The sequence below is a fragment of the Bos taurus genome, chromosome 4 (genome assembly GCF_002263795.3).
Source record: "Bos taurus isolate L1 Dominette 01449 registration number 42190680 breed Hereford chromosome 4, ARS-UCD2.0, whole genome shotgun sequence".
NCBI lineage: Eukaryota > Metazoa > Chordata > Mammalia > Artiodactyla > Bovidae > Bos > Bos taurus.
In genome coordinates, this window is record NC_037331.1 from 63,663,054 (window position 1) to 63,689,023 (window position 25,970).

Below are 25,970 nucleotides of genomic sequence, written 5' to 3' on the forward strand. Positions count from 1 at the left end.
TATTCTGACCAAGAATGTACATTGTCAATATAATCAGAGGAAAGTGGCTGACAAACAAAATGAGGAAATGAGGAATATTTTCTTTCTTTAAAAGGTGGGGGAGACCATATTCTTCAGAACTGTCAATGTCATAAAAGATAAAGAAAGGGGGTGAAAATTCCCCAGCTTAAAAGAGGCTAAAAATACATGCAACTGAATGCACTGCCTGCCTATAGACTAGATCCTGTTAACAATGGGATGTGATGGGGGGGCAGGAATCTTAAAAAGCACTTTGTTATAGTATTAGATCAACTGAAAAAAAAATAGAATTTGGATATTAGAATAGATAAAAGTATTATATCAAAGTAATTTTATGAAAATAGCAACTGTACTATGTAATAACATTTCTATCCTTAGGAAATATACACTAAAGTGCTTAGGAATAAAGGGCCATGATGCATATAATATACTCTCAAATGGCTCAGAAAAAACAATTGTGCATACATGAGCAAGTGTGTAAATGGTAAAGCAAATAAGATAAAAGTATTCATAATAGGAAAACATGGGTAAAGGGCATAAAGATTATTTCTTGTATTACTTTTAACTTCAAAAAAAAAAAACCAAGAAAAGAAATGTTATCAAATCTCAGTTGTCCATAGTGTCTACACAGCCATAATAAAGTAAATTCTTGTATTAGTTAGGGAAAAGGCCAAGCTACAACAACAAAGATACCCCAAAATATAATGACTTAAATTAGCTAGTTTATTTTGCTAAGTATAGGGACAATGTCTTCTCTTAATCCTTTCTACCTCTATCAGTAATCCTCTTTTTCATTCGACTTCATTAGAGTCATCTGCCACAAACTGTCTCCTACTGGGACCTTAACTGATACAGTATAAGAGATATGGGGACTAGCTTGTTCACATACCTGATGAATGCACAGATGACTTCCCTTTGTGGAAAGAAAGAAAACAGAAATACATGGCATGCAGTGGAATCACAATTATTCAAATTAACATTGGTGCAGTGTGTGACAGAGTACCAGTAGAAGACAAGGCTTTGAGAAATAAATGGCTATCGAACTGGGCTATTCAATGACAGTGGTAATTACAAATGCTGAATGAGCTACCTGCTCTGCTCTGCTTCAGCACTTACAAAATGTAAAAGCTTGGGATGTTAAGCCCTCAAATCAAGGTACAAGTGGAAAACCCAAAAGCTTCTATGATGACCACGTAACAGGATTGACATTGCACAAAGGAAAAGGAAATACAGACTTCCAGGGGTCGTTAGTGCCCCAGAATGCCAAACACCACATTATGCACTAGTCAAAACGGGGCTTACAGAATTCTAGTCATATATGAAGTCTTGAAATAGGAAATTGGAACTGGGGACTGTTCGCATCTCTAAAAAACATTGGGTTAAGATGTACTTATAGTAGATTATGGATTAACACAGTGTTCACCTCATCCCCCCTCCAGAAACTGTACGAGGATAATCCCAAACAGCTACCAAAATTAAGAATGTGCTTAATCTCTGAGGAAAACCAACCCTATCAGTAGCCATGAAATCAAATTGTAGGAAACTAACAGACAGACCCGTCAAAGGTTTACACTCCCTCTATATTCCCCATTCATTATTATGCCAAGTACTCAGATATTATTTGCCCTGCTGCCAACCATGTGTGTGAAGGTAGGATTACTCAACTGTCTGAACATTCACAGGGTCCCAGAGGTGAAATAACTCATTCAACCATGGGGGCAGACAATAAAGCTTTTTGCCCATGACTTACAGCCAAGATTCTGCAATCACGACCTGGCAACCATTCTCACCCTCTTTATTATTATTTCACTCAAGGAAGAAATTAAAAGCCTGTAGAGACAAGCACTCAGATTTTCTTTTAACTGACTAGTGACTCTAAAGACAAGTTTCTCCCCAATATTTTATAGAAGCATTATGATAGCAAGTATGATTCCCATTCAAGATAGTCAGCTAAAGACTCTTATGTCTCCTTCTCTAAAAACAACAAGAACAACAAACCACACCAAACAACAATCACAGGCTTTTAAAATAAACAGACATTAACTCCTTCAAAGAAATCAGAACAGTAAGCCTAACCATAATCTGTGAAGATAGAAAGTGAACAAAGAAAAGGTAAACAATACTGCAGAGAAGAGGAAGGTCAGATCTAAACTCCTAGAGAATACATTCACTCATCCCCTAAAATCCTGAAAAGCACCAGCTACCACAGAAAGTGGGGTGAGGTGGGATCTAAAGATAAGAGTAATATTTTAAAGCCTGTGTAAGCAATAGTTAGGTACCCAGACCCCCACAGAATACAGAAAGTATAATCTCTGGAGAAGTGGAACTAAGCAAGTGACTCCAGATTAGAGGCACATCAGGTATAAAATAGTGATAGCATGGGAATAGGCAAGCACTGGAAAAATATGTAGATGGGAAAAAAAAAATGTCTACATTCTGGATAATCAACCCTCTAAACCTCCTCCCCACTGAGGTCCAGAATACATGGGACTAGCTCATTCTCTCCCATACAGAGGTTAAAGAAACCTTTAAAGAAAGAAAACCACCTCAGAAGAAAAGATGTACATCTACAGATAACTGAGTCCCCAGTGAAACAGTGAAGTAGTCCCTAACTGTCCTAAGATGAAGCCGACCAGCTGACAAGCTCTGGTTCCTGACCGCAAGGACACACACTCTGCAGTCAGTCTTTATTGCTTGACTGTTTAATATACAAGAGTAGCCAACAGGCACATCAAAAGATGCTCAAAATCACTAGCCATCAGAAAAATGCAGATCAAAACCAAAATGAGATACTACCATACACCCACTACAGTTGCTAAAATCAAAAAGATAAATAACATGTTGGCAAGGATATGGAGAATCTCATCTCATTATTGAGAGATAAGGAGTTAGCCCTAAGAAAAAATAAAGGTAGAAATGAAGCATATTGGAGAGTAGGGGGAAGTGGGGAACTGATGGCTTCATAAGTTTTTACTATTTAACATTTTATCTTTATCAAATTAATTGCACACAGTTAAAAGTTATTTTGAATGTTTCTGTCATCTTGCAAGGTTTAAAGTAAATGATCTACAAAGATGTGAAAGACGTATGATGAGAACTATAAAACACTGATAAAGGAAATTGAGATGATTCAAAGACAGGGAAAGATATCCCATACTCTTGGATTGGAAGAATTCATATCGTTAAAATGGCCAACTACCCAAAGCAATCTTCAGATTTAATGCAATCCCTATCAAGGTGGTGCTAGTGGTAAAGAACCTGTCTGCCAATGCAGGAGACCTAAGAGGCGCGGGTTCAATCCCTGGGTCAGGAAGATCCCCTGGAAGAGGGCATGTCAACCCACACCAGTATTCTTGCTTGGAGAATCCCATGGACAGAGGAACCTCATGGGCTACAGTCCACGCGGTGGCAAAGGGTCCAACAAGACTGAAGCAACTTAGCACGCATGCACTATCAATTTACCCACGACATTTTTCACAGAATTAGGACAAATAACCATAAAATTTACACGGAACCATAAAAGACCTAGAACTGCCAAAGTAAAGCTGGAGACATAACCCTCCAGACTTTAGACAATACTATAAAGTGTGGTGTTGGCACAAAAATAGATACATGGATCAATGGAACAGAATAGAGAACCCAGAAATAAACCCACACATCTATGGTCACAATTTTTGACAAAGGAAGCAAGAATATACAATGAAGAAAAAGCAATCTCTTAAGCAAGTGGTGTTGGGAAAACTAAGAGGCACATATAAATCAATGAAGTTTGAACACACCCTCACATCATACACAAAAATAAGCTCAAAATGGCTTAAAGATTTAAATATAAGACAGGACACCATAAAACTCCTAAAAGAGAACATAGGCAAAACATTCTCTACATAAATGGTACCAATGTTTTCTTAGGTCTCTCTCCCAAGGCAATAGAAATAAAAGAAAAAGTAAACAAATGGGACCTAATCAAACTTAAAAGCTTTTGCACAACAAAGGAAACCATAAATAAAACAAAAAGACAACGAATGGGAGAAAATATTTGCAAACGATGCAACCAACAAGGGCTTAACTTATAAGATACACAAACAACTCATACTACTCAGTAACAACAACAACAACAAATCCAGTCAAAAACTGGGCAGAAGACCTAAACAGACATTTCTCCAAAGACATACAGATGGCCAATACGCACTAAACCTCTTTATTGCAGCCCTGAAAATAAGACATTGTAAATCAACTATACTTCAATTTTTTTAAAACATTAAAAAGAATTGCTTTTGGTTGGAAACTAAAAAAGTAAAACATGATACAAATGAACTTATTTACAAAACAGAAACAGGCTCACAGACATAGAAAACAGACCCATGGTTACCAAAGAGAAAAGAGGGTCGGGAGGTGGGGGGGACAAACAGCAGTTTGGGATTAGCAGATACACACTACTATATACAAAATAAACAACAGGTCCTATAGTATCGTAACAGGAAACTATATTCAATATTCTATAATAAATCATAATGGAAAAGACAATGTATACATATGTATAACTGAATCACTTTGCTGTATACCAGAAATTAGGACAACATTGTAAATCAACTATACTTCAATTTTTAAAATTGTTCAATGATCTATTTTTAAAGATGTAATAAAGTATTTTGCTAGCACACTTCTAACACCTCTCTCCTAAGCCTAGGAGCTTCATCTCTAGTTTTCTAACAGCCCTGCAGTGGATCATGCCATATTAAAAGGTATCATTGAATTTCCCCACCTCAATTTAAGATAGTACACAAATGTACACAGTGTACAATTTTTAAGTGGGAGAGGTGAATGGATATAATATTTTTTTAAAACAGATTGAAAAGCCAAAAAAAAAGTAGAAGACTGACTTCTACACTTCTTCTAGCTCACTCCAGTAACTGTGTGATAAATACAAAAACTCGACTATTCTGAAAGAAGCACTATATACATCCTAAAATTCCACCATAATATATTAGCCTTTAAAAGCCAGAAAAACACAGCTATTGCCAGTTAATCTCAAAACTGAGGAAAATTTACAATAAATATGGTTCAAGCATATTAGAGGTCCCTAATATTAGTGTCCTCATTAACTGAAAAAACTATTAGGCCCAGTGCCTACTAACTGTACCATTTGTTACACTTACATTTATTCCAATATAATTAATACACACTGATTCCCCAACAGATAATCTATTCTACATACTGACATCAAAACAATATGGTTTTCAGGAAGTTAGGCAAGAAAAGCAAAGTGTAAGGGATGAATGATGGAGCCAATTTCCCAGGTTTCAATAGAATTTGTCACCATCTTTCAAAAAGAAAAGAACCATTGATTGTGTTCCCAAATTATATTATGTGTTGATCAATTCAAGAACAGCCTACTACTGCTGAGGAAACCACAGAATAACAGGATTCTGAATAATTTTTCATTGAAAGGCAAAAGTTAAACATCATATTCCTTAAGAGAACTAGCAACAGTAGACATATTAATAGTGCTAGGCACTGTTCCTAATATATCAGGACCCACAATAAAACCACTGCTAAAGTCTAGAAATGGTCATAAGAAATCTTTCAACCTTACAGCATAAAAGTCAGTTGATAATTTCTTTGTCTAACACCTAATAAAACTCATTCTTCCAAAATTGTGGAAAAGCTAAGCACAGTCCTTCCTTATTATAAAGTTTCCTGTTACAAAGCTGCATGGTTTACACATATGCTACACTTTATTATTTAAAAAAAAGTCCTCCTTATAACACCCTCTTTGTTGTAATACTCAACATACTTTACCTCCAGGCTAGATATATAATGAAAGCAAAATGAATTCAGACAGATTGCTGAGGCAAAAAAAGCCAGTTTCTTTTTAGTAGTCTTTCTAAAGTCTTTTTTCTTTCCCTGTAGCTTTTCATCATCTCAACATTTTGTTTTTGCTGAACATTTTCCTTTTCTTTTTACATATTTCCTTTAGTAAATGAGAGATGATAGATTGTTAAAACCAGTTTGTACTACCTTGGAAACAAGCACTTTTAATATATAACTCCTGCCTTCCAAAGTCTTGTACAGATTTCATCTTTAGGACAATGAACTGTGTAAGACTTAATCAACTAGCTGCAAAAAGCCATATGAAATCTTACTTTTTTCCACTCACACATTTTTATGTTCACAGTCCTCTACAATCATGAATATTACTTTCCAAAATATATTTAGGAATATTTCTCAGTTTTAGCAAAGATCTAGAAATGCTGCTTTAAAAGGTTCTTATTCACAAATTTCAGTGTAAAGAAATTTGGTTTAAAAACCCTGATTAGAGACTTCCCTGGTGGGCCAGTGGTTAAGAGTCTGCCTGCCAACGCAGGGTACGTGGTTTTGATCCCTGGTCTGAGAAGATCCCACGTGCTGTGGGGCAACTAAGCCCGTGCCCTGCAACTACGGAAGCCCCTGAGCCTAGAGCCCATGCTCTGCAACATGAGAACCCCAGCAGCAAGAAGCCGGTGCCCTGCACCTAGAGAACAGTGCCCGCTCGCCGAAACTAGAGAAAGCCCGTGCCCAGCAAAGACCCAGAGCAGCCTAAAATACATAATTCTAAAAAGCAAAAACCCTGATTATTTTTAACTTAGGCAGCAACATAGTCCAAATATTAATACAAGTTGAAGGACTTATTCTGATATGATCATCTTAATGATTTCTGATACTCTAAATTAGTCAGAAGGGACTTAAATTATGTACTACATGAAATACTGAAGGTACATATTTCATATTCTTTAATGTTTGAGAAGTAAACACATAGAATGCTACTCTTGCACATAAAGCAAGCTTACTAATATTATAACTCAATCTTGAATGTCTTTTTAAAGTTTAATCACAAAAAGATTGGAGAAAATTGTAGTAGTATAATTGTAAAAATCATCGTACATTTGTCTGACACTTATTTTTGTACTGTCCACATAAAGAATTATAAAAGAATGTTCATGGCAGCTTTATTCATTTCAGTCAAAAACTGGAAACCACCCAAATGTCCATCAAAAAGATAATCTACTTAAAATTTATTTTATATGTATAACCTCTACACAGAGTACTACTAATGCACTTTGAAAATACTTTTAACATAGTCATAGTCAACTATTTGTTTTCCATATTAAGCATTAACATATATCTCTACCTTGTGCTTCAGAATTTAAATCTATAAGCAAGAGTTTCCATGTAGAATGGAAAAGGCTTAATGAATCAACTTAATTCAAGAGAGACTAGGGGGTGGGGAACATTGTTCATTTCCCATGGCAATGTGTTTTGTAGACGAATGTTGTAAACTGTTGGAAACCTTTATATCACTGTGACATCTGAATAAAGTAGTTTTTTGGTAATCATTTTCCTTCCAATCAGGTAAAACAATTTAATAGCTTAGTTACTTCACTCTTAAGAAGGGGACCATGATGAACCATATATAGAATCAAAAATGGCTGTCAAATCCTATCAAGATTACCATATTTAATCATTCTCTCGTCAAAGGCAGTCCTGACCACAGACATTCCCATAACACTTTTCCAGCCTTGGCATTCGGCCACCATGAAAGAAAGCTTTTTTTTCAAACAACACCAAAAAACTTCAAATACTCTTTTCAACCTTTCCCCCCTTAGTCATAGTAGGCAAGGACGTATTTAACCACTAAATTTCTATAGCGTATGTATGGAGGGAATCAGAATTCACCTTTCAGGGAAAGTAACAACTTTATAAATAATCGTGTAAAAAATGAAATTGCAGACTACAGGGAACTCTCTTTATAAATTCCCCCAGGAACTAAAGGTTTTATAAAACATAATACACAGGAAAACGCTATTTGAAAGCGACATTGTTTTATGGGTCTTGGACCAGGGATTTTATAAATGAATACTATATATATGAGAAAAGTCAGCACAGGATGAAAATCAATCCTATCATCCCCTTGATCTTCCGACTTCACTTAGGATCCATAAAGGATCTTAAGAACAAATAAGGGAAATACTCCAACATTATAAAACACCTATACTTTAATGCTTAAGCAAGGAGTAGAAGTCAGCAGCAGAGAAGGCAATGGCACCCCACTCCAGTACTCTTGCCTGGAAAATCCCATGGATGGAGGAGCCTAGTAGGCTGCAGTCCATGGGGTCACTAAGAGTCGGATACGACTGAGCGACTTCACTTTCACTTTTCACTTTCATGCATTGGAGAAAGAAATGGCAACCCACTCCAGTGTTCTTGCCTGGAGAATCCCAGGGACAGGGGAGCCTGGTGGGCTGCCATCTATGGGGTCGCACAGAGTCGGACATGACTGAAGTGACTTAGCAGCAGCAGGAGTCAGCAGAGCACAGGGATTCTTCCACAGCACGATGCTCCAACATTTCAACCAAATCTACTAGAAAATAGAAGCCATGTGGTTTGCTAGTGAGACAAGAGTTATCAAAACATTATCCTTTGATTTCTTTCTTATAAGGAAAATGGCATTAATCTTCTATTAGCACTAACATCCCCACACACAAAAAAAGGCAAGATTGTGTTCTGGATGCTCATTCACCCCACTGGAGCATATCGGTTCACTCTCTGGATGGCAATCAAAGAATTCAGATGGCTTCAGGAAGCACAGCCTCTCAGCAACCGCATGTGGTCACTAATACGTTTCCTTGGCAGACAAGAAAAAGGCTCCAGTTTAGACAATTAGAAGTTATTATTTGAAGGCTGAGGATCTGATTATTGTGGGTTGCCTCAAAATGAGGCAAAGGTGACTTGACTTATTCTTCAATTCACTATTTTCTTTGGCAGGCTTTTTATTCCAAAGAATTCATGAATTTTTATTTATGTGACAATATAATCCCATACAAGCTTACAGAAGTCATTTTGCGATTTAAAAAATATTCCACCATACTCATATATATTATTAGTAAAATCTGTTCGCCTCCTTAACTGACAACTATATTCCCAAACATATTGAGCCTTTTATATATGCAGTATTTTCTTTCCATCTCAGTCACAAATGCGGGACTGCTGTGTTGTCAGACATTTATAACCCATACCCTACCCATATTATATCTACACTCTGACATTAACCTTTCATTGATCAAAATTCTATTTTTTTTGAAGTTCCATTTGACTGAAAAAATCAAAGCAAAATTTTAAAACTGGAAGAATTAAAGGCAAATGAGCTTTTACAAGGCACAAAAAGAGATAAAAGGAGTAAAGACAAGAAATGTCTTTTATACTAAATATTAAGAAATTTAGATAATTTGAAAAATAAAACCTTTTTGATCGTGAACACTATCACAAATACTCAAATAATTTTGAATATCACATTTTATGCTGGAAAACATTAGTAACAAAAGGATGACTTAAGGACAGAAAAACAACTCCAAGATGATGAAAAAAAACTGGTTATTCCTCCTGGGAAGCTTGTGTTGTATAAGTGTTGCCTCACTGGCATATGGAGAAATAAATTTAGCAAAGGTGAACCCAGGAAGTCTAAGTAATCACCTCCAGTTTTACCACTGTGGTGGTGAACAGTAACTACCATGACCCATGCATTGCAGTAGATATTCAACACGTGTTTGTTAAAGAAGAAAACAAAACTCAGAAGTTGGCTAGAATGAGGACACCAGGCTAACATTTGTTTCTGAAAAATAAACTTGAAAGCCTGCTGTGCGTGACATTGGCCCTGCTCAGTTACATGGCTATTTAGGTTTATTCACCCAAAAAATACTTATTTAGATGTGCCAAGGACTGTGCAGGACATGAGATACACAATGATGAACAAAAGACATGGTCTCTGCCTTCATTAGGCTTACAGAAGAGCTTCCCTCTCCTATCTCCCTCACAGTTCACATAAATCCTCTCTCTAAATACGAAGGTAATTAAATAAGAGGTAATGTATTAGAAATAACCAGGCTTTAGAATCCGATAGCTCTAGATTCAAAGGCCTCCTATGATTTGCAGCAAGACACTTATGGTCTGTGAGCTTGTTTCCCAATCTGGGAAGTGGTAATTAAGTTACCTATTTTACAGGTTGTGTTATATGCAATAACACAACATAGAGAAGATAATAATAGTAACTTTCTCCATACAGTCTTCTCTATAGATAAATAAAACATCAAAACTCTGCAAGGGAGAGATCTAAGTGTAAAACAAACAGAATAAATTGACAGGAAAGGAATGATTTGACCACAATGAAACAGATACATACACACAATTGAAAAGCCAAGAACAACCTGGAAGAAAGACGTTCATATCAAGTACAAAGAAATTAATCCATACTAAATAAATAGCTCAAATAACAGAAATAGAAGATCATCTATCCAGGAGTCTACCAGAATCATCCAAACAACTCAACCATTGAATCCACAAGAATTTTTATGATAAACATCCATTCTTCAAATCTAGCAGTCTGGGGACTACTTTCAAAAAAATCTTTTCAAAAATGTAGCATTGTGGACTAAACAAAAATATAAATAACTACATGATTAAAAAAAAGAATAGTAAACATACACCAGCAGCAGTGGCACAAAAAAAATGTAAAATGGTACCCATCAAGAAATGCAGATGTTTCTGCGAATCTTCGGGGCTAGACTTCCGTGCATTTTGTGAAGGTTCTAAATCCAAACTCCGCATAAGAAGGAGGGGTGGTGAGGCTGCAAACAAACAAAATTCTGAAAACCTTACTAAGGCTCCCAAATTTAGGGAAAGACAGATGCAGAAGGGGTGTAGACAGCCCAGAGAAATGGAAATGCCCAGAATAACAAAAGCTCTACCTTTACCACATCCCCTTTCTACCAGACAAGAAAAACAAATTTTACCGTGTTGGTGTTTTTCTGCCAAAAGAAAAACAGCAGTAAAGGCCATAGACCATAAAAATAGCAGTCACACTAAATATCTCCAACAATGATGAGTACAGGGAGGGGAAGACGGGCTAGAGAGGCCTCACACATACCCACAAGGGGCCAGAAGAAAGATGGGGGATGGGAGAAAAAGGGGGAGTGAGGGAGGAAGTCAGCACAGGGAAGATGCAAAGCCTGAGGATACCCAGCTTCGAAGATAACAAGTTACAGACCATCCAGGTGGAGTAAACAGTGATTCAAGATAATTAACAAAACCCTGAAAGACAGGCCTGAGGCCAGATGGTCCAGTGTCGCTGCCACAGCCACAGATACCCACTGAGCCACATCCAGCCCTCAAAACAGTGTGTCCAAAAGGAAAACAAATTCATCTCTGGTTGGGGGGGAGTACAGGCAAGGAAAATTCACCAGCACCATAGAAAAGCAAACTGACCCAGAGTTAACTCAGCCATACTTGAGCAAGAGCCTATTATACAGAGTGAAGTAAGCCAGAAAGAAAAACACCAATACAGTATACTAACGCATATATATGGAATTTAGAAAGATGGTAACAATAACCCTGTGTATGAGACAGCAAAAGAGACACTGATGTATAAAACAGTCTTATGGACTCTGTGGGAGAGGGAGAGGATGGGAAGATTTGGGAGAATGGCATTGAAACATGTAAAATATCATGTATGAAAAAAAAAAAAGAAGACGACTGCCCTGGCAATTCCACAAATGCACTACCAAAAAAGGCAGGGAGAGAGGAAAAGGGGAAGGTAACATATGAAAGACAGATGAAGACAACAGAACTGAGAGGGCAGAGGGCACCAGTGACTATCAGAAGTGCTGTCACGCATGCTCCCCATCAGTCCCAGAGTAGTGATACAGGATAGTCCTCATCCACCTGCAGACTCTGCTACTAAAGATTCTGAGCTGTGATTGGACACACCCTCTGCACACCTCAAGAGGGCTTTCCCAGAATATAAAGTGTGCATAGGTTTAAATCAATGTGGGAAACTTATCTGCATTGGAAAAGACCCTGACGCTGGGAAAGATTGAAGGCAGGAGGAGAAGGGGACAACAGAGGACGAGATGGTTGGATGGCATAACCAACTCCATGGACATGAGTTTCAGCAAGCTCCGAGAGATGGTGAAGGACAAGAAAGCCTGGCATGCTGCAGTCCACTGGACACAGCTGAGCGACTGAACAACAATAACAAAAAGGGAAGGCACACTACCCTACGCTGTTTATGTCCTCACAGCAGGCTGACAGCGAACTCAAAGCCCATTTGTAAAAGGAAAACTGACCATAAGTAACAAGTAACTCTGACCCTAGTGTAATCACACGCCTTTGGTGACAATGACAATTCCAAGATGCCCAACCCCAGCCACAGAATTGGAAAGAGAGCTGTGCTGAGCTTTCTGGAGGAAAGCAGGCACTTTCTCACATGGACTAGAATCTGAGAAGTAAGATTTAGAGCTGCTATAGCCATCTTGTTACGGGGGGAAATAGGCTGTCCAAGGGAACAAAAGCAAGAGATGAGAAGAGTGAAACCAGATCTGATCACATTGAAGGCCCAGATGATGAGAGCCAGTAAATTTCTTACTCCTGCTTAAGCCAACTGTCAACTGCAATCAAAAGAACTCTCAGTTGTACCAAAGGCAAGATTGGAAAGAAAAAAGAAGCACACCCAATGGAAAAGCAGAATTGTGGCCTATCCAGAAATTCGGAAATTGTGGGTTTTGATAGTAATATTTATTTAAATCTTGAGTTTTCTGTTACAAGGTGAACTCCAAATATACATAGCCCCTGCAAAACAAAAATTTATGATCAAGAAAATTAATTTTAAAAAGTAGAGCAGACTACCGTATTATATGTTTTTAAATCTAAGAGATACAAATATCAGATCATTTCTGCTGTACACATGAGGCTAATATAATGTATGTCAATTATCTCAAATTTTTAAAAATTTATTTAAAAAGTAGATTTCATGTTCATTGTTCTTACAATAATAAAATTATAGATAGATACAAAGAGTAAATAAATAGAAGATAAATACCAAAAAAACTGAGAGCAAAGAAGTAAAAATGTTGGAGAAGATTAAAAATTGAAGAAACAACCAGATGGTGGTTATAATCACTATTGAAGTATTAAAAAGCCTTTTTTAAAATAAACTACAAACCATCATGAAGAGATGGCAATAATTCAAAATGACTAAAAAGCACAAGTTTATATGATGGGGAAAGGTTTTAAGGAACAAAGCTGACCCATCAATATCCAGGGTAATTTTTCAAACAAAAATGTGTTCAAGTTAAATCTTTCAACAAAATATCATAGAAGTCATTTTGTTCATCAGATCATGATTTCATTTTGTATCCTCAGATATCATAATCTTTCTATTCTGAGAAACTTGCATGAATGGATGGACAAACACCCAGAGAGACAGATGATGCAGTTAACACCACACTTGCTCTAGTGCCTGAATTTCCCACACGTCTCTAACAAATCAACTATTTCTTCCCATTGTCCTTGTCGCACATTTGAAAGATCCCTATACATTACAAAGTTCATCAACTTGTCTCAGCCCTACAGGAAAAATTTTCGGTAACTGAGGATATAACTATAGGGTCTCTAAGTCACATTATGAGTAAAGGAAATTCTTGCTCAAACTTATCTTGATAGTAGCAAGATACATTACACAGACTATACAAAGTATACTATTTTACCAAGCTAAGTACACACAGTTGTTGACTTTAAAACAATAATGTTCTTTCATCACTCCACTACTGACTTTTTGTCAGTAAACATTAATGTTATCCTTTTCCAAATGCTATTCTGAAATGGCAAGTTTATCTTAATCAGGTAAAGTACCATGTCAACAACCATTGGAAGTTGTAGTGACACAATGAAACAAAAGCAAAAAAAAAAACAAAAAACAAAAGCAAAGGGAAACCTGGCAGAAATAGCACTTGTTCCTTTTTTCAAAAACAGTAGAGTTCAAATTACCAAACAAAATAAATAACACCAATTTCAGTAACATATTTTTAAATCAACTCAAATCTAGCTTTTTAAAATTGATTTGATTTCCAAACTATATAATTTGATTGTTCATGCTTACGCCACTCACTACATTTTGCAAGCATTAATTTGTGTGTAAAAAGTAAAGATTACCATTTTTTAATCAAATAAAATTTTTAATTAATTTATTTTTTATTGAACGATAATTGCTTTAAAGAATTTTGCTCTTTTCTGTCAAACCTCAACATGAATCAACCATAGGTATACATATATCCTCTTCCTTTTGAATCTCCCTCCCATCTCCCTCCCCAGCTCACCCCTCTAGGCTGATACAGAGCCCCTGTTTGAGTTTCCTGAAAAGATTACCATTTTTACCTTTTCATGCTGAAGCTGAAGATCCAATATTCTGGCCACCTGATGCAAAGAGCTGACTCATTAGAAAAGACCCTGATGCTGGGAAAGACTGAAGGCCGGAGGAGAAGGGGATAACAGAGGAGGAGATGGTTGGATGGCATCACCGACTCGATGGACATGGGTTTGGGTAGACTCTGGAAGTTAGTGATGGACAGGGAGGCCTGGCATGCTGCGGTTCATGGGGTCGCAAAGAGTCAGACACGACTGAGCAACTGAACTGAACTGAACTGATAAAGGGTATTTTTGAAAGATTTTCTTAACAAGCCAGCAAACAAAACAAACAAACAAAAAACATTAGAGAAAAACAATACTCTGAAAAAGTGAAAGTGTTAGTTGTTCAGTCATGTCCAACTCTTTGCCATCCCATGGACTATAGTCTGCCAGCCTCCTCTGTCCATGGAATTCTCTAGGTAAGAATACTGGAGTGGGTAGCCATTCCCTTCTCCAGGGGATCTTCCCCACCCAGGGACTCAACTCCGGTCTCCTGTATTGCAGGCAGATTCTTTACTGTCTGAGCCACCTGGGAAGCCCAATTACTCTTTTGCTAATTTCAAATAATATACTACCCTCTCCCCCATATATAACTGCTCTGATAAAAATTTTAAGAGGTATTTTTCTTATAAACCAAAGCATCATCCAAAAAAAGGCAACTGAGAAAGCAAATATCTGACCCAGAAATTAACCAACATGTTTTTCCATAATCTATAAAGAATCAAAGTTATGCACCAACTTTAGTCAAACCAAATACACATCTTTCTGATAGCAAAGATTTTTCCCAAATTAGGAAGTAGGCAAAATTACTCACAGCCTAGATATCCCAGTTTAGTATGGTTAAAACCACAAGTTTCTAGAAGCAGAAAGCCTATGTTGGAATCCCTGCTTTACCATTTACTAAGTATATCTTAAGTTACTCAACCTGTAAAGCACTTAGGACACTGCCTGGCAGGGAATAAACACTTGGTAGATGCAGGGTGACAGAAAACCTCTAGATCTCTGCAATTTGGGATTGGTTGGGACACTATCAGAAATTCAAACTCTGAGTTCCAATTTCAGACTTACAGAGTTAAGACCTACAATTTCATCAAGATTCCATTATGATTCAGAAGCATATTAAAATTTGAGCACAGCTAGAAGGGGTTTTTTCATTGTATCCTGAAGATATTATCTATAATTTTTTAAGAACCACTCCATTGCTCTTTTGCAGCCTGAAGAAGGCAAAGTATGATCTGGGATAACAATTCCTCCCTGAATGATTTCTTACCATACCGTTGTATTCAGAGCCAACTAAAGCCTGTGGTTGTAGAGGACTGCCATCTAGCGGTAGTTCATTCTGCTACACAACCAAATAAATTTCCCTCTGTTGTCTTCCAGTATTTTCAACACATTTGTTTAAAATGCTGCTAGGAATCCAAATTGGAAAAGAAGAAGTAAAACTCTCACTGTTTGCAGATGACATGATCCTTTACATAGAAAATCCTAAAGACTCCACCAGAAAATTACTAGAACTAATCAATGATTATAGTAAAGTTGCAGGATATAAAATCAACACACAGAAATCCCTTGCATTCCTATACACTAATAATGAGAAAACTGAAAGAGAAATTAAGGATACAATTCCATTCACCATTGCAACGGAAAGAATAAAATACTTAGGAATATATCTACCTAAAGAAACTAAAGACCTATATATAGAAAACTATAAAACACTGGTGAAAGAAATCAAAGAGGACACTAATAGATGGAGAAATATACCATGTTGATGGATTGGAAGAATCAATGTAGTGAAAATGAGTATACTACCCAAAGCAATTTATAGATTCAATGCAATCCCTATCAAGCTACCAACAGTATTCTTCACAGAGCTAGAACAAATAATTTCACAATTTGTATGGAAATACAAAAAACCTCGAATAGCCAAAGCTATCTTGAGAAAGAAGAATGGAACTGGAGGAGTCAACCTACCTGACTTCAGACTCTATTACAAAGCCACAGTTATCAAGACAGTATGGTACTGGCACAAAGACAGAAATATTGATCAATGGAACAAAATAGAAAGCCCAGAGATAAATCCACGCACATATGGACACCTTATCTTTGACAAAGGAGGCAAGAATATACAATGGATTAAAGACAATCTCTTTAACAAGTGGTGCTGGGAAATCTGGTCAACCACTTGTAAAAGAATGAAACTAGAACACTTTCTAACACCATACACAAAAATAAACTCAAAATGGATTAAAGATCTCAACGTAAGACCAGAAACTATAAAACTCCTAGAGGAGAACATAGGCAAAACACTCTCCGACATACATCACAGCAGGATCCTCTATGACCCACCTCCCAGAATATTGGAAATAAAAGCAAAAATAAACAAATGGGACCTAAATAAACTTAAAAGCTTCTGCACAACAAAGGAAACTATTAGCAAGGTGAAAAGGCAGCCTTCAGAATGGGAGAAAATAATAGCAAATGAAGCAACGGACAAACAACTAATCTCAAAAATATACAAGCAACTCCTACAGCTCAACTCCAGAAAAATAAATGACCCAATCAAAAAATGGGCCAAAGAACTAAACAGACATTTCTCCAAAGAAGACATACAGATGGCTAACAAACACATGAAAAGATGCTCAACATCACTCATTATCAGAGAAATGCAAATCAAAACCACTATGAGGTACCATTTCACGCCAGTCAGAATGGCTGCGATCCAAAAGTCTACAAGCAATGAATGCTGGAGAGGGTGTAGAGAAAAGGGAACTCTCTTACACTGTTGGTGGGAATGCAAACTAGTACAGCCACTATGGAGAACAGTGTGGAGATTCCTTAAAAAACTGGAAACAGAACTGCCTTATGATCCAGCAATCCCATTGCTGGGCATACACACTGAGGAAACCAGAAGGGAAAGAGACACGTGTACCCCAATGTTCATCGCAGCACTGTTTATAATAGCCAGGACATGGAAGCAACCTAGATGCCCATCAGCAGATGAATGGATAAGAAAGCTATGGTACATATACACAATGGAGTATTACTCAGCCATTAAAAAGAATACATTTGAATCAGTTCTAATGAGATGGATAAAACTGGAACCTATTATACAGAGTGAAGTAAGCCAGAAAGAAAAACACCAATACAGTATACTAACACATATATATGGAATTTAGAAAGATGATAACAATAACCCTGTGTACGAGACAGCAAAAGAGACACCGATGTATAGATCAGTCTTATGGACTCTGTGGGAGAGGGAGAGGGTGGGGAGATTTGGGAGAATAGCATTGAAACATGTATAATATCATGTATGAAACGAGTCGCCAGTCCAGGTTCGATGCACGATACTGGATGCTTGGGGCTGGTGCACTGGGACGACCCAGAGGGAGGGTTGGGGGGGAGGAGGGAGGAGGGTTCAGGATGGGGAACGCAGGTATACCTGTGGCAGATTCATTTCGATATTTGGCAAAACTAATACAATATTGTAAAGTTTAAAAATAAAATAAAATTAAAAAAAAAAATGCTGCTAGGTTTTCTTTTTGCTTAACTCCTTTCTTGACTACTAACACAATTACCTAACTTAATAATTCCACAAGAAGACATCTTAAACACAGAGTAAGATAAAAGACAATAATTTTTATTTCCTTTTTTAAACTTAGATCAAAAAAAGAAAAAGAACGAGTCTAGGAAAGTCTTCAGATTAAAACACTGACCCACTCTGTCCTGTAAAGGTGCACATTAGACACATACAGGCGACATCAGGTTCAGAAAATAGGCTTTCTTTTCTATTGAAGTGACAGTGACTTTTACTTTCTTCTTCCTAAGTTCTATACTTTTTACAATTTATTTATATAGTTCGCAGGGGTGCTTTTTTGAGAAAAAAGTATTTTCTTAACCTTCTAACTCAGTAACTCCACTTCTACACTCAGTCTTAGGGAAAAAATTAGAAACATGGACAAAGATTTATGTTCAAAGATGTTCACTACAGCAAACCAAACTTAATTTTACCAGCTTCACAATAATCTACTGAATCTATGAATCAAAACTTAATCATTCTCATCTATTACTCATTTCAGTTCAGTTCAGTTCAGTCGCTCAGTCGTGTCTTTGCAACCCCATGAATGCAGCACGCCAGGCCTCCCTGTCCATCACCAACTCCCGGAGTTCACCCAGACTCACATCCATCGAGTCAGTGATGCCATCCAGCCATCTCATCCTCTGTCGACCCCTTCTCCTCCTGCCCCCAATCCCTAACAACATCAGAGTCTTTTCCAATGAGTCAACTCTTCACATGAGGTGGCCAAAGTACTGGAGTTTCAGCTTTAGCATCATTTCTTCCAAAGAAATCCCAGGGCTGATCTCCTTCAGAATGGACTGGTTGGATCTCCTTGCAGTCCAAGGGACTCTCAAGAGTCTTCTCCAACACCACAGTTCAAAAGCATCAATTCTTCGGTGCTCAGCTTTCTTCACAATCCAACTCTCACATTCATACATGACCACTGGAAAAACCATAGCCTTGACTAGACGGACCTTTGTTGGCAAAGTAACGTCTCTGCTTTTGAATATGCTATCTAGGTTGGTCATAAATTTTCTTCCAAGGAGTGTCTTTTAATTTCATGGCTGCAGTCACCATCTGCAGTGACTTTGGAGCCCAAAAAAATAAAGTCTGACACTGTTTCCACTGTTTCCCCATCTATTTCCCATGAAGTGATGGGACCAGATGCCATGATCTTCGTTTTCTGAATGTTGAGCTTTAAGCCAACTTTTTCACTCTCCTCTTTCACTTTCATCAAGAGGCTTTTTAGTTCCTCTTCACTTTCTGCCATAAGGGTGAGGTCATCTGCATATCTGAGGTTATTGATATTTCTCCCGGCAATCTTGACTCCAGCTTGTGCTTCTTCCAGTCCAGCGTTTCTCATGATATTGCACAGAAGTTAAATAAGCAGGGTGACAATATACAGCCTTAACATACTCCTTTTCCTATTTGGAACCAGTCTGTTGTTCCATGTCCAGTTCTAACTGTTGCTTCCTGACCTGCATATAGGTTTATCAAGAGGCAGGTCAGGTGGTCTGGTTAAAGCAGAAATAGATGATTTTCTGGAACTCTCTCACTTTTTCGATGATCTAGTGGATGCTGGCAATTTTATCTCTGGTTCCTCTGCCTTTTCTAAAACCAGCATGAATATCTGGAAGTTCACAGTTCACGTATTGCTGAAGCCTGGCTTGGAGAATTTTGAGCATTACTTTACTAGCATGTGAGATGAGTGCAATTGTGTGGTAGTTTGAGCATTCTTTGGCATTGCTTTTCTTTGGGATTGGAATGAAAACTGACCTTTTCCAGTGCTTTGGCCACTGCTGAGTTTTCCAAATTTGCTGGCATAGTGAGTGCAGCACTTTCACAGCATCATCTTTTAGGATTTGAAATAGCTCAACTGGAATTCCATCACCTCCACTAGCTTTGTTTGTAGTGATGCTTCCTAAGGCCCACTTGACTTCACATTCCAGGATGTCTGGCTCTAGGTGAGTGATCACACCATCGTGATTATCTGGGTCGTGAAGATCTTTTTTGTATAGTTCTTCTGTGTATTCTTGCCACCTCTTCTTAATATCTTCTGCTTTTGTTAGGTCCATACCATTTCTGTCTTTTATTGAGCCCAATGTTCCCTTGGTATCTCTAATTTCCTTGAAGAGATCTCTAGTCTTTCCCATTCTTTTGTTTTCCTCTATTTCTTTACATTGATCACTGAGGAAGGCTTTCTTATCTCTTCTTGCTATTGTTTGGAACTCTGCATTCAGATGCTTATATCTTTCCTTTTCTCCTTTGCTTTTCGCTACTCATTTAGATCACTTCTAATTTTTCTATATTATAAATAAATACATTTATAAATAAAAAGAAGGGAGGACAGAAAGAAGAAGGAAATAATTATATAGAAGCTTGATCAGACTTTTTCACATTTTGGATCATTTCCTAATACACATTCCCATAAACCACCTATCAGCATTCAAAAGCATTTTCACAGTTCTGAAGCCACAACTTCTGTACATCAGTAGATGCACAGACTGTGCTATCACCTCTCTTGCAGCAAGTTTTATCCCACGGATAATTTTTTTTAACAGTTTTACAATTAAGATACAATTTATTTACCACCTCTTAAAATTACACAACTCAATAGTTTTCAGTGTATTTATAGAGCTGTGCAGCCATCACTGCAATTTAATTTGAGATCATTTTCCTCATCCCCAAAGAAGAAACCTTGTAGCCATTAGCCATAACTCCCCATCCCCCCTGCCACTCACCCCAAATGGCTCATTTTTACTGATTTACCACTCCATTACTTTTATAAAGATATCTCAAAGATATTATGTGTTCCAAACCCATGAAACAGAATAATTGCTTCTGCTACTAAGATATCTCTGTTTCAAATGGGGAAATATTCTGCTTAACCATAGGAAAGTAAGAAATGTCATAACTGTCTCTTATTTTTTCAAAAGGGACTTTTTAAATATAAGGCAGAATTTCAGAACTAAGAGAAGATATATAAGTACAAACTTAACTATTCTTTTCAAAACTAATAACTCTAATTACTTTGAAAGTGCATCACTGAATCTAGCAAAAATGTCACACAGAAGCAAGGAATTTATTTAAATTTTTTTACTTTAATTAGGTTAACTTGGTCTGGCAATAAAACTAAAAGGACAGTCCAATCAATGAAGGACAACAATTGACATTGATCCAAAGAACTGTCTTTTTAAAAATAAGTAATTTTCTTATGGGTAAACCTATGGCTGATTCATGCTGATGTTTGGTAGAAATCAACACTATACTGTAAAGCAATTATCCTTCAATTAAGAGTTTTGAAAATTAAATAAATAATTGTCTTCATGCTACCAAAAAATAAAAACTTACTTTCATTTACTCAAAGCACTCTTTTCTCATATAATATCTTTTGACTGCAGCTGTACAGAATTTAGTAATTTTTCTTTGCAGGGTTTCGTAGCAGAAAGAATATTGAAAATAGTTCATTAAACAAGGGAGACTTGGTCCCCTGATCATGTCAGACACTTTTTTTAAAGAACAGTGGAAAGCTGAAGTTGGGAAGGGGATGCCTAACAGAAGTTAGCTTCTCATCAAATTTTCACTTTTTCTGGTCTCTTTTCACCTAACTCTAGACATCTCCCATATTCTTCAAACATTCCTGTTACTAAAGTTTAGCAAATAAATCACTTTAATTACACAAAATGCTTATTTATACATTGAAAGTGTGAAAGTGAAAGTGTCAGTAGCTTAGTGGTGTCTGACTCTTTATGACCCCATAGACAGTAGCATGTCAGGCTCCTCTATCCATGGGATTGCCCAGGCAAGAATACTGCAGTGAGTTGCCATTCCCTTCTGTAGGGATCTTCCCAACCCAGGGATTGAACCGGGGTCTCCTGCATTGTAGGCAGATTCTTTTACCATCTGAGCCACCAGGGAAGCCCATTACCCAAAATATTCTTGCCTTTACCTTTGTATATAAAACAAAGTGAGTTCACATGAATGAAGGATACTTCCAAAATAAAGACATTTTGTCATGTCACTAAAGAAAAATCTAACATAGGTAACCTATTTTTTATTAACACAATGAAAGTGAAAGTCTCTCAGAATGTCTGACTCTTTGCAACCCTATGGACTGTAGCCCACCAGGCTACTCTGTCCATGGAATTCTCCAGGCCAGAATACTGGAGTGGGTAACCATTTCCTTCTTCAGGGGATCTTCCCAACCCAGAGATCGAAGCCAGGTCCACTGAATTGCAGGCAAATTTTTTACCACCTGAGCCACCAAGGAAGCCCATTAACACAATAGTTAAACAATAAACTCATAAAAATTTGAGCCTAAAGAGAGCTATATTATAAAATCCCTAGTTACATGTTCAGCAGGAGCCCCCTCCACACACAAACACAAACTCACACAGGCAAGTGTCACCAGCTGGCTTCCTACACTTACTTCAGCACCAGCAGCTCCTCTCTCACCCTGTCACGGTGAAGTGAGAGAAACTTAATTGTAAACAATCCTCCCATGCCAACAATCACAGTGTAGAGAAGCAAGCATCAAGCCCTGGTAACTCAAGAAGCCAGGGTGGAACTAGGGTGGTAGCCCTTGTGTTAATTAGAAAAAGATACTCCCAGGGTGGAAGGAACACAGCATCACTGAGCCCAGACTTGATAAAGGTAATGTCTCTATGAAAGTTAGGAAAGGCTCCCTTTCTCTAGGGATATTTATTCCAGGCCAGCGCACATGGCCAGATGAGCAGGATCAGGTCTGCATTCCAGTCTCCACTAGCCCCTTATGCCCTGGTTTAAAAACAATTTACACAACCTGCACAGTGGCCCTGGGGGTGGGTGAGGTGGGGACAGGGGTCTACAGCTTCATCCTGCCTCTACCAATAGAGCAGGGACATCCATCAATGAAGAAATCAACCCCTTCTTCCACTGAGAGAGGCAGGCACACAGTTCACCACAGAAAAGCTCAACTTCAGTCAACTCATGTATAAAAGACAAAATTTAAAGAAAAGGCAGTTTCAGAAATATTTCTGTAGACCACATAAAAGTGCAGGCCATATGAAAATCATATATATCCAACGCTTAGAGTTTTCTTTTTTTATTACTTTGCCCAAGTATTTTAATACAAAGGTTTCAATAAAATATGTTTAACTCTGAGATTCAAACCACATAATCCTCCATTTTTATATGGCCAAATATTCTGATCCTTACAACAGCATGCTTATGATTAAATACAAATTACCTTTCACACCGCCAAATGATCCATAAGTCATATTGCAGGCTGTTCTCTGAAGATTATGTTCATACATCAATTTGATCTGATACTGGTTCCCATGTTCCACATTACCCAAGGTTCCTAAAAAGAAAAAATAAAACAACTGCTTTGTATTTGTTTATATTAAAAAATATTAATATCTCATCACCTGTACCAATTCCAAGTAATTCAATTTCAGTGAAATTTAAAATGACAAAGCACTAAAGCATTATGTATCATGAACACTTAGCATACTGATAACAAAGAATGCCAGCACAGTTAGAACCATTTAAGTCTCAGCTAGATTATACCATTAGATGAAATACTACCCTGGGTCACATTTTATTATCTATTTCCATTATGTCTAAGTATGGTATAACTATTTAAATAACAACAAAATCTTCCAGTTTCAGTTCTGAAATAAATTAGGTTAAGTTCCCTTCACTTATAACAATGAAACAGAAAAGACATGACTCAAAGTATCTAAGAAAAAAATTCCCCACACTATCAAGCAATTCAATTTTCTGTGCCAACTCTCAAAATATTCAAGCCCCTAACACATTATGTTCTAATTTACTAGAGAGATCTAAAACATCCCTCAGCAAGTAACTAGGATAATGTTTTCTTTGAAGTCTACAACTGACTAGTTCAAAATTGGGAAAGGAGTACGACAAGGCTGTATATTGTCATTCTGCTTATTTGACATATATACAGAGTACATCATGCGAAATGCCATGCTGGATGAATCACAAGCTGGAATCAAGACTGCTGGGAGAAATATCAACCTCAGATATGCAGATGATACCACTCTAAAGGCAGAAAGTGAAGAACTGAAAGCATCTAGATGAGGGTGAAAGAGGAGAGTGAAAATGTTGGCTTAAAACAACACTCAAAAAACTAAAATCAAGGTATCCAGTCCCATCACTTCATGGACATAGGAGGAGAAAAAGTGGAAGCAGTGACATTTCATTTTCTTGGGCTCCAAAGTCACTGTGGACAGAGACTGCAACTATGAAATTAAAAGATGCTTGCTCCTTGGAAGAAAAACTATGACAAACCTAGACAGATATCACTGTGCCAACAAAGGTCCCTATAGTCAAAGCTATGGTTTTTCAGTAGTCACGTATGGATGTGAGAGTTGGACCATAAAGAAGACTGAGCGTGGAAGAATAGATTCTGCAAACTGTGGTGCTGGAGAAGACTCTTGAGAGTCCCTTGGACTGCAAGGAGATCAAACCAGTCTATCCTGCTGCTGCTGCTGCTGCTAAGTCGCTTCAGTCGTATCCAACTCTGTGCGACCCCAGATACGGCAGCCCACCAGGCTCCCCCGTCCCTGGGATTCTCCAGGCAAGAGCAGCCATTTCCTTCTCCAATGCATGAAAGTGAAAAGTGAAAGTGAAGTCTCTCAGTCGTGACTCCCTGCAACCCCACTGACTGCAGCCCACCAGGCTCCTCCATCCATGGGATTCTCTAGGAAATCAATCCCGAATACTGATTGGAAAGACTGACATTGAAGCTGAAACTCCAATACTTTGGCCACCTGATGCAAAGAGCCAACTTACTGGAAAAGACACCGATGCTAGGAAAGGTTGAAAGCAAAAGGAGAAAGGGGTGCCAGAGGATGAGATGGTTAGACAGCACCACAGATTCAATGGACATGAATTTGAGCAAACTCCTGGAGACAGTAGAGACAGAGGAGCCTGGTATTCTGTAGTCCACGGGGCCGCAAAGAGTTGGATGCAACTTACTGACTAAACAACAACAAACAAGAAAAATATCCTTCAAAATTTAAAAAAAAAACTTTCATTGCATTTAATAGATCATATATGCTATAATTACTTCCTGGTTCATTCCAAATGGGAAAAGATACTTTATCTGCATTTTACTCTCTAGTTGTCAGGCTTCCTAGAGTATATACAGTTAGAGCTATATCCTAGTGATCAGGCAAGAACATTATGATTAGAAACTGTATTGAAAAGAAAAATTATTCTAAATGCAACATATTCCATTAAGAAGCATCTTTGTCATTCAGTCAAAAACGCAAAAGTTAAAGAAAAAATTTTAAATATCACAAAGAAAATGAAATAGTTCCAAACTGAATAACATTAGATAATTAAAACAATCTAAATATATATGTCAGTCTGTACGTATGTGTATACAGATTTATATGTGAGCATTTGTGGGGGGGTTTTTGTTTTGTTTTTGTCCAGAAGGATGTACCAATGTTCACTGAAGTTGCAAGAACACAGGTATTTCTACTTCCATTTTAGAACTGAGGCACCTTAAGTTTAAAAAAAAATTAATAAATTTCCACCAAAATCACATAGCTGATAAGGACACAGTACTCAAATCAGGTCTTCTGAGACAGCACTCTATATCCTGGCACCTAGTTGTCCCCCATTTAACAACTTTCAGGGAACCTGGTAAGCCAATGACAACTTCAAAAAAAAAATTTCCTGAGGAGGAACAGACTGGGAGTTTAGGGTTAGCAAATGCAAACTATTAAATATAGAATGAATAAACAACAAGATCCTACTGTATAGCACAGGGAACTCTATTCAATATCCTCTGATAAACCATATGGACAAAAAAAAAATGTGTGTGTATATATATAAATGAATCACTTTGCTGTACAGTAGACATTAACATAATATTATAAATCAACTATACATACACACACACACACACATATACATAGGGCTTCCCTAATGGCTGAGACAGTAAAGAATCCACCTGCAATGTAGGAGACCTGGGTTCAATCCCCCGGCCAGGAAGATTTCCTGGAGAAGGAAATGGCAACCCACTCCAGTATTCTTGCCTGGAGAATTCCATGGACAGAGGAGCCTGGTGGGCCACAGTCCATGGGGTCACAAAGTGTCAGAC

At 37.6% G+C, this 25,970-nt stretch overlaps 1 protein-coding gene across 4 annotated transcripts in view; it reads right to left on the reverse strand.

Annotated features, from left to right (window-relative positions):
- The window catches only part of BBS9 (Bardet-Biedl syndrome 9), a 474,880-nt gene that overhangs the window by 407,696 nt on the left and 41,214 nt on the right, over positions 1–25,970 (reverse strand). For all 4 annotated transcript variants that reach the window (XM_059885659.1, XM_005205480.5, XM_005205478.5 and 1 more), the window contains one exon: positions 23,076–23,189. In XM_059885659.1, coding sequence (XP_059741642.1) covers positions 23,076–23,189 — 114 coding nt within the window. The remainder of the gene's footprint in view (positions 1–23,075; positions 23,190–25,970) is intronic.